Source organism: Lytechinus variegatus, chromosome 6 (genome assembly GCF_018143015.1).
Source record: "Lytechinus variegatus isolate NC3 chromosome 6, Lvar_3.0, whole genome shotgun sequence".
In the NCBI taxonomy this organism is placed as follows: Eukaryota; Metazoa; Echinodermata; class Echinoidea; order Temnopleuroida; family Toxopneustidae; genus Lytechinus; species Lytechinus variegatus.
The window spans coordinates 19,959,509-19,977,768 of NC_054745.1; the positions used below are offsets into that span (position 1 = coordinate 19,959,509).

Below are 18,260 nucleotides of genomic sequence, written 5' to 3' on the forward strand. Positions count from 1 at the left end.
TAAGGGATGCCACTCAACAGAGATGAAAAAGTCTTTGGTTTCCTCTTCATATTCTTGGCTCTGTTAGCAAACCTAAAAAGACAGTCACAGAATTCTTTACAAAGAATGCTTACAACATGGATTTCAACATATGGGACAGTAGTCAGGGATGCCACTCCAAAGAGATGAGAAATTCTGAATATTAGCTAGTATGTGCCATTCCGTACACAATGTGTTTTCTATGGCTGAAAAGAAATTTTCCGACTTCAGTCTCCTGTGTTTTCTATGGATGAAAATAAGTTTTCAGACTTCAGTCTGAAAAGTGGGATCAATGAGTAGTTTAAATGCGTACATTATAGATTTCAATATATGTGACAGTGGTTACATGCTAAAAAACATAGATTTCAATATGTGGGGCACTAGTTAGATAAAGGGAATTAAGCAAATAACTCGCCTTAACCTTGTAATGGTTTCGACACAGTTATAGCGAGCCGGAACAACGTTAGAAACCAGGGGCCCTTTTCATAAAGAATTACAACTGTTGTAACTTTGCGAATATGGCAACTACCATGGCAACAAGGCTCAGCAGCCAATCAAAATCAAGGTTACCATGGTAGCTGCCATAATGGGAAAGTTACAACAATTGCAACTCTTTATGAGACAGGCCCCTGGACTGTCCTTGGGTTGCCACATAGGAAGTCCTACAATAAACCCAGAACACTGCAAAGGTAGAACTAAACTTACCGTAACGTTGTAATGGTTTCATCAAAGTTATAGCTAGCCGGACCCATGTTAGCGACCATGACTGTCCTTGCGTTGCCGCCGAGGGAGTCCTGTAGTAACCTTGTTAGTTTAGAATCACGGTATGGTATATGACTGCTTTTTCCTGGATGGAGAATAATATCAAGAGAGAGAGAAAGAGAAAACAACAGTGGAAATCAATGGCTGAAAACAAATTATTTATTAATAAGCGCCAAGATCAGAAGGCGGCCCAGGATCCCCCTCACAAGTCCTCAATAATTTCAAATAGCTCAGTCCTTTAAGGTTAACCCTAAATAGACAAGGCTATTTTGACGCGTAAGAAGACTTAAGAGGGCTGATTCAGCCCCCCCTTATGATCTAAATGATCTTTTCTAAAATTCTTACTTATTTCTTTGTTTTTCAACTTTCTGTTTTTGATTTTTTTTTCAATGGAAATTGTCGGGGACTTTATTTTGACCATAAACAAGATGGAATTGATTGATTTGAAATCAATAAAACGAAAAATAATGATACATTTATAAATTTTGGCTAAAAACACTATTTGCATTGGATTTGTACACAAATTCATGTTTTTGAGCAATTTGGGGCCTGCATGCACTTACGAAATCATGCATAATATCAGAACCGCGTACCCAGGTGGAGCAGCTAGGTCACAAAAGTTGCACAAGACTTGAAAGTAAAAAGTCAGCGAGCGATGCAGTCAAAAAAATGTGCGCACCAGATTTATCGCTAAAAGTTTTCCCCAGTCTTCTTAGGGTTAATCACTGCAGAATTTGTCCGAAACAATTTGACATCGTTACTTGACATACATATTTGGCCATGCTATCCAGATTGCAACTGGAGTGAAAAATGGAGAATAAATCAAATTCTCTAACATTACAAACTTTGCCTGACAAATCGCTAAATCTTTCAGATGAAGTAACTTCATATTCTGGGCTTCACTTTTGTGAGACACACAGTATATAACTCCACAGAAAATATACTTTAATCTTAATGAAAAGAATGAAGGCCCTTTCACATCGCTCCATGCGAGTGACTTGTGGGTGATTTTTTGGGGGGAACCCACAGGTTGCCCCCAAGTCGCCCGCATTGACAGTATCTCGCACTTGTTTCGCATTCAGTTGCTCGCACGTCTGATTTGCATGCAGAAAAGTTTTGAACATGCTCAAAACTTTGTTGTGGGTGAATTGCGGGCAATCACCAGCAACTCACCCGCAAGGCTTGCACGGAACAATGTGACGGCATTTTGTAAACCTACCATCAACTAATGCTGAGATGACATTCCCGAGAGCAGACAACGACAGGTTGATCTTTGTTGCTTCCTTCAAACGATCACCCTACAAAGAAAAAGGTTCATAATTTTTATTTTATCTTTTTGGCTTTCATTCAACAGGGGGTGCCACATCAGTACTATAGCATGGGGCCCTGCATAACATAAAAATACTTCAACATAGATGCAACATATACATGAGAATACTATTATAGTATAGGATAAAACTCAAAGGCAGTGTTTCACAAAGACATAAGGCACAGCATGGTCCCATCTTTGATTTTGATTTGATTTGAATTTATTTCTGCACTCAGCATAAATATTCAACATATCATCTAGGTGATACAATTAAGTTTTACAAAACAAGTTAAGAAATAGTCATAACAAAGCAATGAAAAATTTATATCAAAAAGTAGCAATATTCAATGAAAATAAAATAACAGTTTAAACGAATGCAGGAGACCGCCATCGTGAGCGGTTAAGCTTGAAAATGATGACGGCCTCGTAAAATGGTACATAAATTTCTTTCATTGATCAAGTGGGTGCAAAGCAGGTGCAGGTGCGGGTGCAGTAAAGGGCAGTTGAATAATTAACTTGAAGAGGGGGATGCATATGATTCAATGGTTTTTCTTTTAATAGTGGCTTTAAATGAGTATATTGTTGAACATGACTTAACGTTGTTTGGAAAGTTGTTCCAAATATCGGGACCATAATGTCGAATTGATTTATGAGTTATTAATAACTTAGGGTTGGTGAGATGAAGGTTTCCTGATGTGCGGGTTGGGTAGGAATGAACAGACCTGTTAAACCTAAACATATTATTAAAGGACGGAGGAAGTTGATTATTAAAGTATTTGAACATAAAGATAGCTACTTGAATCGTATTGATATCAAAGATTTTTAAGGTTTTAAGTTTATGAAACAATGGGTCAGAATGAGCCAAGTAATGTGACCCTGTGCACATACGGATTGCTCTTTTTTGTAGTTTAAAGATGGAGTTTAGTTTAAAAGAACCACAATTTGCCCAGACGACATTACAATATGTTATATAAGGGAGGACTAATGAATTGTATAATAAGAATAAAGTTTTGTCAGGAAGAGTGAATTTTAACTTAGAAATTATTCCAATACTTTTGGAAACGGACATCGTAACATGGTGAATGTGTTGATTCCAAGTCAAAAATTCATCCATAATTATACCTAAAAATTTAGATTGGTTTTTCTGGTCAAGGGGGGTGCCGTCAATGTTAATGTGAATCGGTGTGTTAATGTTATGGGAATGGTGTCTGAAATACATAAAATGTGTCTTTTTTGTATTAAGGGAGAGTTTGTTGGCTTTGAACCAGGTTGACACTTTGTCTATTTCATGATTACAAAGAGTTTTGCTTGATCAGGGCCCCGTAACACAAGGTTAGCAATTAACTGTTAAATGGAATGTCCTATCAAGATCATCGTTGCATGCGCAATTTGTTCACTAGATTGACAAGGAACCAATCAGAATTGTTGTTTTATATCAGCCATTGATCGCTTTACCCTTGTGTTACGGGGGCATTGATCTAAAAATTGCTTGACTTGAGTGAATACTTAATTCATCCGAAGTTTCTGTATATGGATTGTAAATAGCTACTCTATTAATCTTCACAAACTCTGAATTCAAATTGGAAAAAAAATATTGATAAAGAAAAAATGAAAAAATGTGTTGCCAATTTGAGGATCAGGGGTCAATTTCATAAAAATTGTTGTAATAACAAAGTTTGCAATGATTAAAAGCTGCTGAAATCCTTCACTCTTATTGGCCAATAGTAAATTTGTTGTTTAAATGAGCATTTGTTATAATAACAAATCTTCATGAAAAGGAACCCAGACACTGATCTATGGGGGTTAAGGTCTTACCGTTGCACCGGTCTTAGCTTGTCTCTCACTTCCTGCAAGATCTACCAGATTCAGTTTACCAACTCGTATATGATTCTCACCATCAGGTCCAAGCTATCGAGAGAAAATACATAGGAAAATATATCAAGTCCTCTTCTAGGAATGCAACATTGTATATCCTACATCTACGAGTGAGTTTACCAATTAGAGTACGGTTCTCACTACCAGGACCAAGCTACATATATAAATAGCTAATCTGAATTATCATGCCCTCAACTACTAAAACAATCATAGATTGCTTCCAATAATGCAACATTTTATGCCCACTTTTGCATGAACTGCACATAAAAATGTCTGTATGGGACTGTATACAAAATATTCAACTGAAACATGTCAGCATATTCTAGCCATGTATTTTTTTTAATAAATGGGCCTCTGTAAAGCATTTTCTATCACGAGCAACTGGTATAAATACAGCCACTTGATTTTGCTGATTCGTAATATCAAGTCTGGCATTCCATAACATTTTCATTATGAGATGGCATGCTGAAATTTGAATGGAATTGCTGAAAGATGTAGCATATCTTCAAAGTGACCATATCAAAATGGCTGAATTGTATTGGTGACCTATCTAGTTGACTTACCTCACTACACTCAATGGTGATGATGAAGATTGCGTGTGATCTTGAGCTGTGCTCATTCATATTAGTTGCTCTACGACAAAGTGAGATGGGAGATTAAAGTGAGATGCATGTATGCAAGATATGCCATTGGTTATGATCAGTTATAACTTACTTATATTTGCTAAATATCAATCTAAGTTGTAATCTGTATTTCTTGTTCCTGGCATTTCAATCTTTCTTTCAGTCCAGCAATCTCTTCAGATATCTTATAACTTTATAATACATAGTTTGCCGCAAACTCTGAATTGAAATTAATCACATTGATTGCATCTTTCTAGTTGAGATGGTTGCAATAAATAGGTTACTATTGATATCTATCATTAGATTGCTGATATCCTTAATTTCATAAGACTTATAAAATCACATGTAATGATTTTTAACCAATTGTAACTTTATAGATGGCTTTCACGGAACAAAAATTGACATATCAAGTACAAGATTGCTTGTATGGTTGATGAATGATGCACTCACCCTACTGATCTATTATTATTCCCCACTGTCATGACGTGCTCAATCTCCTTCACACTTTTCGTCACAAACGAAGACAAATCCTTCAATAAGAGGGAAACAAAATTATAAAAATTAGTTATTTTTTGACTTGCAAAGATCAATCAAAGTACTTGCACTTAACAGTGATTTTCATGAGAAAGACTGTAAAACCGAAGTAAATCGTTACATCATTGTATATCTAGATCAGGGCCCCGTCTACATGTAACAAAGAGTTGCGATTGATCCGATCAATCACAACTATGGAAAGCCAGCAAAGTCAATATATAAAATGCATGTTTATTTGTAAAAATTCTAGATATGAATGTAAATCCAAAACTGATTTCTTAACTATTTGGTGTGATCTCCTTTGTTTACAAAGGACATTTTGCAATTTCCTGTAGAAAATATTATGACACTGATGGATTTCCATAGTTATGATTGATTGGATCAATCGCAACTCTTTGTGAGATGGGGCCCTGGTAGGGTTACATGTACATAAGCTGTATATGTGAAATCTTGAAATGTACTGATAAAATCAATCACATTCTAGATTGACAACCCAGATAACCAAGATGTGGGATAGTGTATTATTGTGGCTTAGAAAACTAACCAATATTTCGCTCAAATCCCCTGCTTATTTTGCCAATCACAGCGCATATAAGTACATTTTTAAGCCATTGAATACAAATTTGAGAAAAATCTTGACACAAAATTGACAAAAACATTGCACTTGTATATTTTTGGTCCACTGAAATTGGTTTTTTTTATACAGCCACCCTGCTTTTTGCATTTTACGGATGGCCGGACGAGGGCAATATAACAATATTTATTTTAGGCCTTATGTAGCAATGTACTGGCGCTCTCAACGAGTTACCAGAAACTTATAACAGACTTTAGAGGTGGAAACTACAAGATGTTCTGGGGCCCGTCTTACAAAGAGTTGTAATTGATCAGATCGATTGCAACTATGGAAAGCCAGCAAAGTCAACATATGAAATGCTTGTTTCTTCAAAAAAAAATTTAAATATGAATTTATATCCATAAAGTCATTGATTTCTTGACAATTTGGTGTGTTTTCCTCGGTTTACAAAACACATTTTACAAATTTCCTGGGGAAAAAATTATGGCACTGATGGATTTCCATAGAGTTACGATTGATTGGATCAATCGTAACTCTTTGTAAGACAGGGCCCTGATGATTACCTTGACATAGACACCTGTATCTGGTCTTTCCTTGAGGTCAAGTCTCTTGTTCTGATCTTTGGCTAGAAGGTCACGGATCTCTTCCTGTAAACAAACAAAAGAAATTACATTTACAGCATGAGAAAGAGTCTGAGCTGTGATCTCAACTGCTGAGATATCAAACGGGCCTCCAAATCTGGTCAAAAGAATTTTATTGCCTTCTTATTAACTTTCCATGCACCTTGGGCACTCTGCAGAGCTAGAGTGGATCTAGGGCTTTACATGTCACATTACAATATTAACAACAACAATAACAGCAATAATACTACTAAAAGGAAGCAGAACAACAATAATATCAATAATAATATCAATAATAGCAACATTGATAACAATTCTATTACTATTACTACTACTACTACTGCTACTACTACTACTACTACTACTACTACTACTACTACTACTACTACTACTACTACTACTGCTACTACTACTACTACTACTACTACTACTACTACTACTCCTACTCCTACTACTACTACTTCTACTACTATTACTACTACTACTACTACTATTACTACTATTGCTACTACTAGTGCTACTACTACTACTACTACTACTACTACTACTACTACTACTACTACTACTACTACTACTACTACTACTACTACTGCTGCTGCTGCTGCTGCTACTACTACTACTACTACTACTACTACTACTGCTGCTACTACTACTGCTACTACTACTACTACTACTACTACTACTACTACTACTACTACTACTACTACTACTACTACTACTACTACTACTACTACTACTACTACTACTATTACTACTACTACTACTACTACTCCTACTCCTACTACTACTACTACTACTACTACTCCTACTCCTACTCCTACTACTACTACTACTACTACTACTACTACTACTGCTGCTGCTGCTGCTGCTACTACTACTAATACCACTGCTACTACTACTACTGTTACTACTACTACTACTACTTCTTCTTTTTCTTCTTCTCTTTCTTCTTCTACTTCTACTTCTACTACTTGCAATATTTACCTGATAAATTTCTAGATATGAAGCCCTGACAAGGAACTGCTGGTTCTGTGTCCTTGCTATGTGAGTGAAGATGTGCTCGAATGAATTGGGAATGACCCCCCTAAGCTCTGGGTTGGATCTCACACCTGTAATGAAAAAGTGCAATAAAATATTTAAGAGGTGAAAATTGCACCATAAGTGCGTTGGAATATTAATGAATTAGACATACATGTGGTGGCCCACGTTCTCAAACGAGGTTTCAATTGTACCATGGTACAATACCAAGGACTACATGTATGCAGACTTTTAACACAACTACACTTATTTCATGGCATACGCAAAGTTAAATCCAATTAAATGCACGCTTTCCGCAAAGTACGCTTAAAATGAAGCGTGTTAATGAAATTAATCAGCATAGTCCATGGTTTTGTACCATGGTACAATTGAAACCTCTGTTGAGAATAAGGGCCAGTATGTATTAAACCGAGCGATAGTCAGACCAAACAATAATTAGACCAAAGTCATAGTAGACCAAGCGGGTATAGTCATGATGGTGTTCACTGTACTACTGTGCTGTACACTGTGGGCACGTCGTGGTCTAGTGGTTCTGACTCTCGCCTTTCAGAGGGTCGTGGTTCGAGTCCTAGCCATGGCGTGCTTTCCTTCAGCAAATAATTTATCCACACTGTGCTGCACTCGACCCAGGTGAGGTAAATGGGTACCGGCAGGGAGCAATTCCTAAAAAAAGCTGTGCGCACCAGAATCAGTAGACTACCTTAGCCGGGTAATATAGGAGCGCCTTGAGAACCTAGCAAGGTGGATACGTGCCCTACATGTATACTAGGCCGGCCTGGGACTTTCGGGTTTTTTTCTTTTCGGGTACCCGTGGTAATTTTCGGGCGGGTACCGAAAATCATGTCGCTCGAAATATGACTGGTGGAAAAACCCCATAGGTGACGTCATCAAGCCATTGCGATGCAAGCCAATTTATGAATGAAAATATAGTAAGCATGCGCATTGCAAGCCTCCCGTGCGCCACGCAGTATTCCATCGAAACAAGTCTGCAATACTCTGTCACCTCGTACCAAAATCGACCTAGAATTCCACTTTTCTATATTTTATATGAATTATAAAAGGTATTCTCAGAGGATCTGTTTTCTCACCGATACCGCACAGGTAAGCAAATTTTTATAACTTCTTGCTTTTCCGTCAAAATCTTTCGAAGTAGCGTCGATATTACATCGTGTTCGTGAGTTTGTAGAATCTATCGCTACGTGAACAAAGTCAATTGATTTCCGGGTTTCGGAGCGTCAAATGCGCCAGCCAATCACGATCGTGTTACCATTTTCGGTTTATAATGAACTGAAACTGGTATCAAGAACGTGATTGGCTGGCGCCTCGTATGCTCCGAAACCCGGAAATCAATTGACTATGTTCACGTAGCGATAGATTCTACAAACTCACAAACACGATGCAACATCGACGCTACTTCGTAAGATTTTGACGGAAAAGCAAGAAGTAATAAAATTTGCTTACTTGCGTGGTATCGGTGAGAAAACAGATCCTCTGAGAATACCTTTCATAATTCATATGAAATAAAGGAAAGTGATTTAGTACGAGGTGACAGAGTATTGCAGACTTGTTTTGACGGAATACTGCGTGGGGCTGAGGCTTGCAATGCGCATGCTTACTATATTTTCATTCATAAATTGGCTTGCGTCGCAGTGGCTGGATGACGTCACTGCGCTGCAAAAGAAACATGGCGACGATTGAACGATCTCAGTCACATCATCATCACTTGAAAAACTAATATATTTATGGATATTTCGAGGGTAATAGGTGAGATTCAAAATGAGACTTGTGTACTTTTGTGATGAGTTTACAATCATGTCTTACACTACGCAATACAAATCAAATGTACGTCATACTGGTGAGCAATTTTCGGGTATCGGGTAATGATTTTTCTACCCGGGTACCCGACACTTCTGGGCGGGACCCGGGTACCCGGGTTTTAGTCCCAGCCCTAATGTATACAAATGCTATATTATTATTTATTATTATTTACTAGCATTAGACTATCTACTACAAGTAGCAGGCCAACAGAATACAAACCATATAAAGTCTTGTGAATTCTCAAGAGGTTTCAACTGTACCATCGTATAAAATTATATATGCAGATCTCTGAAAAGTACACATTATGCTTATTTATACACTGAGAAAAGTCCAATTAAAAATAGGTATTTTGACTAAGGGTGTCTAAATGAAGCGCTATAATCGAAAACAGGATAGTCCACGGTTATGTACCATGGTATAAAGGTGACAAGACATATGCTCCTACAACATTTGCTCCAGTCAGATGGCATAGGATTAAAGTTAGGATTGTAACAGAGTTTTTGGTTCAGAATAATGTAAAGATAAGGATTGGAGTTTATTTAGTTTTGGAGGTTATGTTAACGGAGCAAATGTCGCCAGAGCAAATGTCATGGAACCAGTACATGTACAAATGAAACCTCTATGAGAATACGGGGCATTTTAAAGTTCGATTGGATCAATTACAAGACTTTGTGAGACTGGACCCATATATTTACCTTCCATTGTGAATGTCTTGCCAGTTCCTGTTTGCCCATAAGCAAATATAGTTCCATTGAATCCTTGAAGCACAGACTCAACTAATGATCTGAACGTCTCATCGTAAAGGTCTATCTGTTTAGAACTGAAAAGATTGGAGAAAACAAATGATTATTTATGGAATTACAGACTCAATTTATGATTTTTGTTTCATTGTAAAGGTCTTTCTGTTTTGAACTGAAAAGACTACCGGTACACAATAACATGCAGGTCTTCTATTACATAGATAACCCAAGTTTGGGTGAAAAATGACTTACGGTTGCCGAGCTACATGTATGTGTCATAAGAGAGTCTCCCACATAAACTTTAACTCTGACCTCAAAATGACCTTTGACCTTACCATGTGACCTTCAACTGCATCATAACATGCAGGTCTCTTAAAGTACACTGTAATCCCGGGGGGGCCACTTCCATTCACGAGTGGATACCATGCGCGACCATGGGGTCTCGAAAAGCACCCTAAATACGTAATTTCCATATTCTGAAAATGCACCCCTTAACAAGTATTGGCATGTGAAAACCTACCCTTAACAAGTATTGGAAACAAAACGATACTCTTGGCAGATATTTCCTGAAATGAGCCCCTAAACAAGTACAGGAATGTTTTATTGTCAACGGGTCCTTCGGTCATCTGCTTTACCTTATCGGTTTAGTACGACCCTACTTTATACACCCCGCGCAAATCGGACTCTAAACACGAAGTGTTGGGGCAAAAAGGACATCCTTTATAAAACATTTTAATTTTGTTTTATCATCCCCGCAAATTCGACCCTAAACACGTAATTTTCCTAGCGAAATAGATACCCTTTTTTCATTATTTTTGTGTTTTTGACACCCTTATCACGTTACGTACGTAACGTGCCCTATCCTATCGTGAAAAAGACATCCTTTTTACGTGTTTTTTTGGTCGCGCATGGTATCCACTCATCAATGTAAGTGGCCTTCCCGGGACTGTAATACATCTACAACCCAAGTTTGGGTGAAACATAACTTACGGTTGCGGCATTATGTGTGATTTATTCCCCTGGTCTGGGAACTTTACATGTATGTATATTTTTTTCTCCTCTTTTATTACATACAATGTAGTTCTTTTCATAATCCTCATATGCATACATTTTTAATATTATTTTGAATAGGCTATTTCTTTGTACTACATGTACATAACATCATATGTACATGTATGTACATGTACATCTTTTTTTTACTCATGACGCTCCTTTATTGGTGAAATATTCAATTATGTATGCTCATTTCATATGTTGCATAAGCAAAAGATTTTTAGTTATAAATGATCAATCTTGCACTGGATCTCTTGTTTTTTTCCAATTTCTATTTATATTTTGGGGCCTCGGGGAAAACAGCATTGCTAAAGAGCCAAGAGATGAATATTTAAAGTAGGCCGCATACATGTAGTCATACAAAGAGATTGAAAGGATTGAGGAGAATTATTTATAGAATGTAATTTTCCTCTCCTTAATCCCTCATCTTCATCTCTCAGCTGCCAGCCAGAGCATAGATCTACATGTACTACTACAACCATGGCCAGAGCAAACCAGAGGGGGGGTCACACTTAACAAAGAAATAAAGGGCAAGTTCACCCTGATAACAAGTTTATTGAAAAAATAGCAGAAAAATAATAACAAATATTGGCGATGGTTTGAGGAAAATCCATCAAAGAATATAGGAAGTTGTTAGAATTTCAATATTTTGATTTGTGATGTCATACATGTACATGTACACGAGCAGCTGCCATATATTTAATATAAAACGCCCAATTTCAATTTTTTACAGTCAATTATGACTAAATTTTGTTTTTCTTCCAGGAGCAGGTGTGAAATAATTTGTTGATATACTGAAGGTACAGTAAAATTAATTTCTTTTTTTTATGGCATTTCCATAAGTGTGTAATTCATAGCACAGCAATTGTCGCCAGAGCAAATGTCATGGGGCATTAAGGTATATCGCACGTTACTCAAACCAGTATATACATGTAATTCTAATAAATTTGAGTGAATAAATTCTTAATACAGCATATGTTTCTTTTTTTACTTTATTTCATATCATTTCATTATGAAGCATGAATTCTTTACAATGATAAACAACTGATAAAACAAACAAATACAATGTAGGTGTAAACAAAAACCCAGGTTTGATCCTGACAGCTGTTTTAGGGTTTTTACATGCATGTTAGGTTTTAGGACTTGAGGGTTAGGTTTAGGATAGGGTTCAGTGTTATTAAATCCAGTGTTGAAGCTGGCAATTCCATGAAGTGTGTGGAATTCACAGAAGAGCAATTGTCGCCAGAGAAAATGTCATAGAACCGCAAGATGTATCGCATGTTACGCAAACCAGTATAATTCTAACAAATTTTGGTGAATTCATGAATTTTTCAGCATACATGCATGCTTTATTTTTTACTTCATTTCATTATGAGGCATAAAATGATAAACAAAGCCTTTATAATGATAAACAAACAAATAAAGAAACTTATTATAAAATAAATTTAAATACATGTAAGCTTATAAAATATACACAATTGTACATAAACTGTTCTTTACGTACATGTACATGCACGGTGGGTGGGTTGAGTTTTGCACTGTAATAGCATTATCATTGATATCTGTGTTATCTGTGTAACTGTATATTTTCTGGGTGAAGCAACCTTTCAAGCATACTGCTTCCATGGGCATCCAATTTTCATAATACGTAAAACAAACTATTCTGCACTTATTTTTAAAAGTACATGTACATGTATACTACATACGTCATTTGTAATATTCTTGACATTGCATGTTTGTTTTTTAATGGAAAATAAATGGATTCAATTCGATTCAATTAAAAAACATGCATACGTGTACATGTACAAGTGTTACATGTAAGTGAATGCAGGGACTCTGTTTTTTTTGTTTTAAATACACTGTAAATACGTATAAATCAACATGATAAATTAATGAAACTCTGACTATAGTTTCTTCACTTCCATCTCATATTGAGACCTTTTTATCATCTTCCCAAAAACAAATTCAATCAGAAAAATTACTCATCTTTCTCCATCAATAAATCTCTTCATCCTTTCCCCTGCAGCCAAAACTCCCCACATCTGTTCCTCAACTCGGTATTCATTGCCCTACATTTTTTTTTTCGTTTGGAAGGTTAATTTACCGGCTGGTTAATATTCTGAGTTTAATGGGTTTTCTGGCCCCGCATTTCTTTGGTGAGTCATACAATACACACACGCTTGCTATGATAACACTCACAGCGCTGCTATCAGCTGGGATGTGATGGGATGCGTTCAAGCTCAAAATCAAGAGGGGGCATGTTTTGGTTCGTGGTTATCAGTCCTTGAAGGCCTATAAATATGTACGTTAACTGCTAAATGATATAGGTCATCGTTCCATGTACTACAACATGTAGACATGTACATGTACATTAGGCTATCATTGTTTGATGAGACTATTAATATTCACTGTGTTGGCCTAGCTCTTTCAACATGAATTCAGGTTGGAAAACGAAGAGACAAATATATTGGATCATAGTCCCAACTGCTTCAAAAATCAGTTTTGTAGGAAAATTGTCCTGGTGAAAGTTGATTTTAACAAAAGCAGTAAAAATATTGGTGAAAATCAAAGGAAAATTGACTTTTTAAAGGTTTTTTTTTACAATTTTGATTTGATAATGTCACAGATGAGCAGCTCTTTCATATGTTGTGCGATATAAATTCCTCAAAATGCCAATTAAAAAAAAAAAAGAATGAAAGTGAATATATACATGTAGTGTTTGATATCATCAGAGATCAAGGACCTACATGTACATTTATTTAGTAGGTCCATGATCAGACCAAGATCTCCTTGATCAGACACATCATTTCAATACCTCTTTCTTTAATAATGAAAAGATTTCTCATGCTGTACATGTACTGTATGGGGAGCTCCTCGCAATATCATGTCACAAATCAAAATCTTTAAAGGGGAATGAAACCTTTGGAAAAAATAGGCTTGTGTAGAAACAGAAAAATCAAAGAATAAGAATAAAGAAAGTTTGAGAAAAATCGGACAAATAATGAGAAAGTTATGAGCATTTGAATATTGCAATCACTAATGCTATGGAGATCCTCCCATTGGCAATGCGACAAGGATGTGTGATGTCACTGATGAACAACTTTCCCTTTGGTGGACCATAAAATACCCTCAAAATGTCTCTTTTTGCTTTTTCTTTATATGATGATACAAACTCTTTATCCATAATGTATTCTTAAAAAATATGTATTACATGCCCTCATGTAGAAAGAACACATGATCTATGGAGAGATGTGAAAAAGAGGCAATTCAAGTGAAATATATATACTAACGTAATAGGGAGAGTTGTTCACAAGTGACATCACACATCTTTGTCGCATTGCCAATTTGCTACCTCCATAGCAATAGTGATCGCAATATTCAAATGCTCATAACTTTCTCATTAATTGTCCAATTTTTCTCAAACTTTTGTTGATCTGTTTCTTTGATTTTTCTGTTTTCACACAAGCTATCTTGTTCCAATGGTTTCATTCTCCTTTAAAAGGTTACTTTCATTATTCCATCGAACCATCATCAATCTACATTATGATTTTTATGCCCTTATTATAAACACAAACTTGTCTTCAGGGTGAACTTCCCCTTTATCGAAATGACATGGGTCATTGTTGTATTTGGATTTTCACTCTAGCCCCCCCCCCCCCCTCTCTCTCTCTCTCTCTCTCTCGTCTCTCATTATATGAAGTCCATTTGTGACATATTACATGTAGGTGGTTTCAAACCGCCTCGAACACAAGAATCCCCGTTAAATTACGAGAACTTTTTAAGGCTAAAAAATACCCGTTAATTATTCCTGCATTCACACCGCCCCGAAACATATCCTTCGGGATAAGTTCCCGAAGTTACGAGCATGCGCAGTGTGGTCTGGATAAGCAGGCAAGGCGGGAGATTCAAAATTACTAGCCCAGCAGCCACCCACGCCGCCGCGCCCAACGACACGCTGGGATAAAAGTTCCCGTAATTTGCTTTCACATAGCCAAAATACCTGCGACCTTGGAAAAATCCCCACGAAAGTTCTCGTAATTTCGCCAAGTACCTACTATTTAGCGGGTATTTTCTTTCGGGAAATTACGCGTAGTTTGCTTTCACATTACCAAAATACCTGGTATTTTCTGATAGGGGTAAATTTCCCGATCAGAGAATACCTGGAACTGGCGAACTTCGAGGCGGTCTGAAACCATATAATGAGACGATTGGTAGACTGAGCAAATCTCAATATCAATCAGCTCTAGTGTATGTTCACACATCAATCATTGCGGTGAGTAATTATTACAGGGAGAGTTCAAACAAGTTTCATACATGTACAGTCACTGTAATTAGTACAAGGGTGTGTTCATGCGCAACTGTTTTACCCTTGAATAATGACGTAAAAAACATTTTAAGAGACATTTCTGCAGAATCATGGTTGGGTTTGAAATAGTCAAAACTAATACTAATACATGTAGTAACCATGTTTCAAGTCACAAACCTGAAACACAGAAAAGGGGGCATTTGGAAAGACTTGTGTGTCGATCACTTTCGAAAAAGAGTATAATTTTTTTAAAGGGGAATCCAGCCTTGGCCATAAAATGTTGTGTTGGGAAGGAGAAAAATAAATTAAGCAGAATGGTGAAAGTTCGAAAGAAATTGGACAAGCAATAAGAAAGTTATAGCTGCTTTAAAATTGAGATCACTAATACTATGTAGATTTCAAATTGGCAACTGGGTAAGTAAATTATGACAAGGGGCAAGGACAACTTTCCCATAGGCCATGTACTTTATTATCAGAGATTTGTGGTTTTCTCCTAAGTACCCATTCCCCTGGGGCAGTAATCTAAATATAACCCATGTAGTATATTGTTTTATGTCCTCATGAAAGAAAAATATAATTTGAAATAAAACTTTTGGGAAAAATGACATTTTAGCCATAATATGTATTGGAGTACATGGAAGAGTAGTCCTTGCCTTACATCACTATGACATCCCATATGTGGCCAATTTGAAATCTCCATGGGTATAGTGATTACCAATATTTACAACTTTTAAAAATTCATATCTTGCTTATTGGTTGTCCAATATTGTTCAAACTTTCACCTATCAACTTGTCTGATTTTTCTTTTCCTTATAAAAACAAGTTTTTTGGGGGGTTGGATTTCCCTTTAAATCACGATTACTATGACGACATTGTGTCGGCCTACTTCCATGTGGTGTTATTCGTTTTCGCTTCACAGATTTGCCATACACATGTACATGTACATACTTGTACATGTATCACTATAACAGGAAATAATTCAATAGCCCTGGGATTTTTTCTCCATATTGGGACAATCACAGAATTTTGGGGGGGTAATTTATTTTTTTCATTTTAAGGGCTACTTTTAGGGGTAAAAAGAAATTGTTCTACAAGAAATTGTTCTACGATAAAGCTTTTTTTAAGGGCCCCTGATCGCTATTATAATGAAATATAATGAAATATGTTACACATTGCCTACTAGAAATCGGTGAGCCAGGAACACACACGTGTACATCTGCATGTAAACTGAAGAGTATTGAATTTGAATATTAAAAAAATAAAAGTCTAGTAAAGATGTCCACCAGTCAATAATGAAAGGTACATGTGGGCATTTTCACGATAACTGATGTTACACGGCGCAATTTTACGCACTTTTCATTTGTTGTTTTAAAGATAATCGTACACACAACGAAGTGTACAATTGTGCCGTGTAACGTCAGTTACCATGAAAATGCCCATGTACACAGCACCTCCATGGATAAAATTGCATACATTGTATATTCCAAGATTTAGGATTTGTCAATCTTCATAAAATGTTGACATAAAAACCTAAATAAAACATAATTCCCCTCATTTACTGAAGCTTACTCTTTTTAATAATCAACACTTTCTTTCCAGGGAGCCTAAGGACATGATCTTTCTATGTACAATCAATCGAGTTCAATTCCAGTTGCATTCATTAATCCATGTGTTTTTTTTTTTTAATATCTCAACATAAAAATTCATAAAAATGTGGAAATTAAACAGCAAATTTTGAAATGTGCTTCTCAATTAAAAGGTCAAATAACAACTGAGATTCAACCTAATGTATCTAAAACATGACTAGATTCATACATCTAATAATGACCTTTCGTTTCTAGGTCAAACCACATTGAAACAGGCCTTTATATTTTAGAATAATGTCACTTTTTATAGACCTACTTTTGTACTTTTGCGTTACATGATGATTTCTGCTTTTGAATCACCACTTCAACAGCCTATAATACAGTAATAAAAGTATATTTTCTGAAAGGAAATTCCTCAAGGACCCAATGGAAGAACAGTAGTATTTTGTATACTGCTGAAATGGGCTGTCTTCCATGATTTATACGATGTACAATGTGTTAAATTTGAACATGTACATGTATGTATTTTGTAAATACAAACAAACAAACAATGAATCCAAATATGCACTCAGAAAAAAAACATAAGGTGCAATGCATACATGAACATGTACAGTGTACATGTGCATAAAGTTTTATATTGTGTTAAAAATAGAAAAATATATATATTTGAGGTGCTGTGGTGCCTGGCTACATGTACATGGAAAGTCCGGGGTTCGATCCCCGGCCGCGGCACCTACATGTACATGTACATGTATGCCCGTGAGCAAAGTATTTAATCTACAATGCTCTTTTATCCTCTTTCAAATAAGTGGAGATGCTATAAAATGTATATGCATTTTTGGTAACTAGGTGTGCACTTGTTTAAAAAAATAAATAAATAACGATCATAATATGTACAGTCCCCCAATGACCAAAGTAATCACATTTCTGTACAGAATCAGACCTTTCAAAATTTTATTCCATATTTCCATTATTTTCAAGAAAGTATGTCAAAATCAACCAGAACTTACAGATATTTTTTAAAATAAAGAAATGTATGTATTATGTGTGCTATTTTTGCCTGCATATAATAACAAAATTTAGAATAAATTATAATACAATTTACCGAATAATATTGATTCTTCACATACATTGTATTGTATTGTACTGTGTCAGTTGACCTACATGTAATTATCTGTGTAACAAAACCAAATACATGTATTACTTTCATAAGTACTACAGAATATTTCCTGTGTTTAATAATACACAAAAGCTACATTGAAATTAAGAAAAACGTGTCAATATAATTCAGCCTACTCAACATTTTTCGTGTCAAATCTACTGCGCAAATTTTATTTGACAGCGTCGCCTGCTGACTTTTTACTTTCTAGTCTCGTGCAACTTTTGAGACCAAAAGACCCCAGT

General features: G+C 36.1%; 1 protein-coding gene across 1 annotated transcript in view; it reads right to left on the minus strand.

The window, feature by feature from the left end:
- Positions 1-18,260, minus strand: part of LOC121417161 (kinesin-II 95 kDa subunit) — a 44,930-nt gene that overhangs the window by 19,571 nt on the left and 7,099 nt on the right. The window contains exons 4-11 of the mRNA XM_041610752.1: positions 9,867-9,991; positions 7,300-7,424; positions 6,259-6,342; positions 5,038-5,117; positions 4,528-4,597; positions 3,905-3,997; positions 2,000-2,078; positions 724-865 (exon numbers count right to left, since the gene is read on the minus strand). Coding sequence (XP_041466686.1) covers positions 724-865; positions 2,000-2,078; positions 3,905-3,997; positions 4,528-4,597; positions 5,038-5,117; positions 6,259-6,342; positions 7,300-7,424; positions 9,867-9,991 — 798 coding nt within the window. The remainder of the gene's footprint in view (positions 1-723; positions 866-1,999; positions 2,079-3,904; positions 3,998-4,527; positions 4,598-5,037; positions 5,118-6,258; positions 6,343-7,299; positions 7,425-9,866; positions 9,992-18,260) is intronic.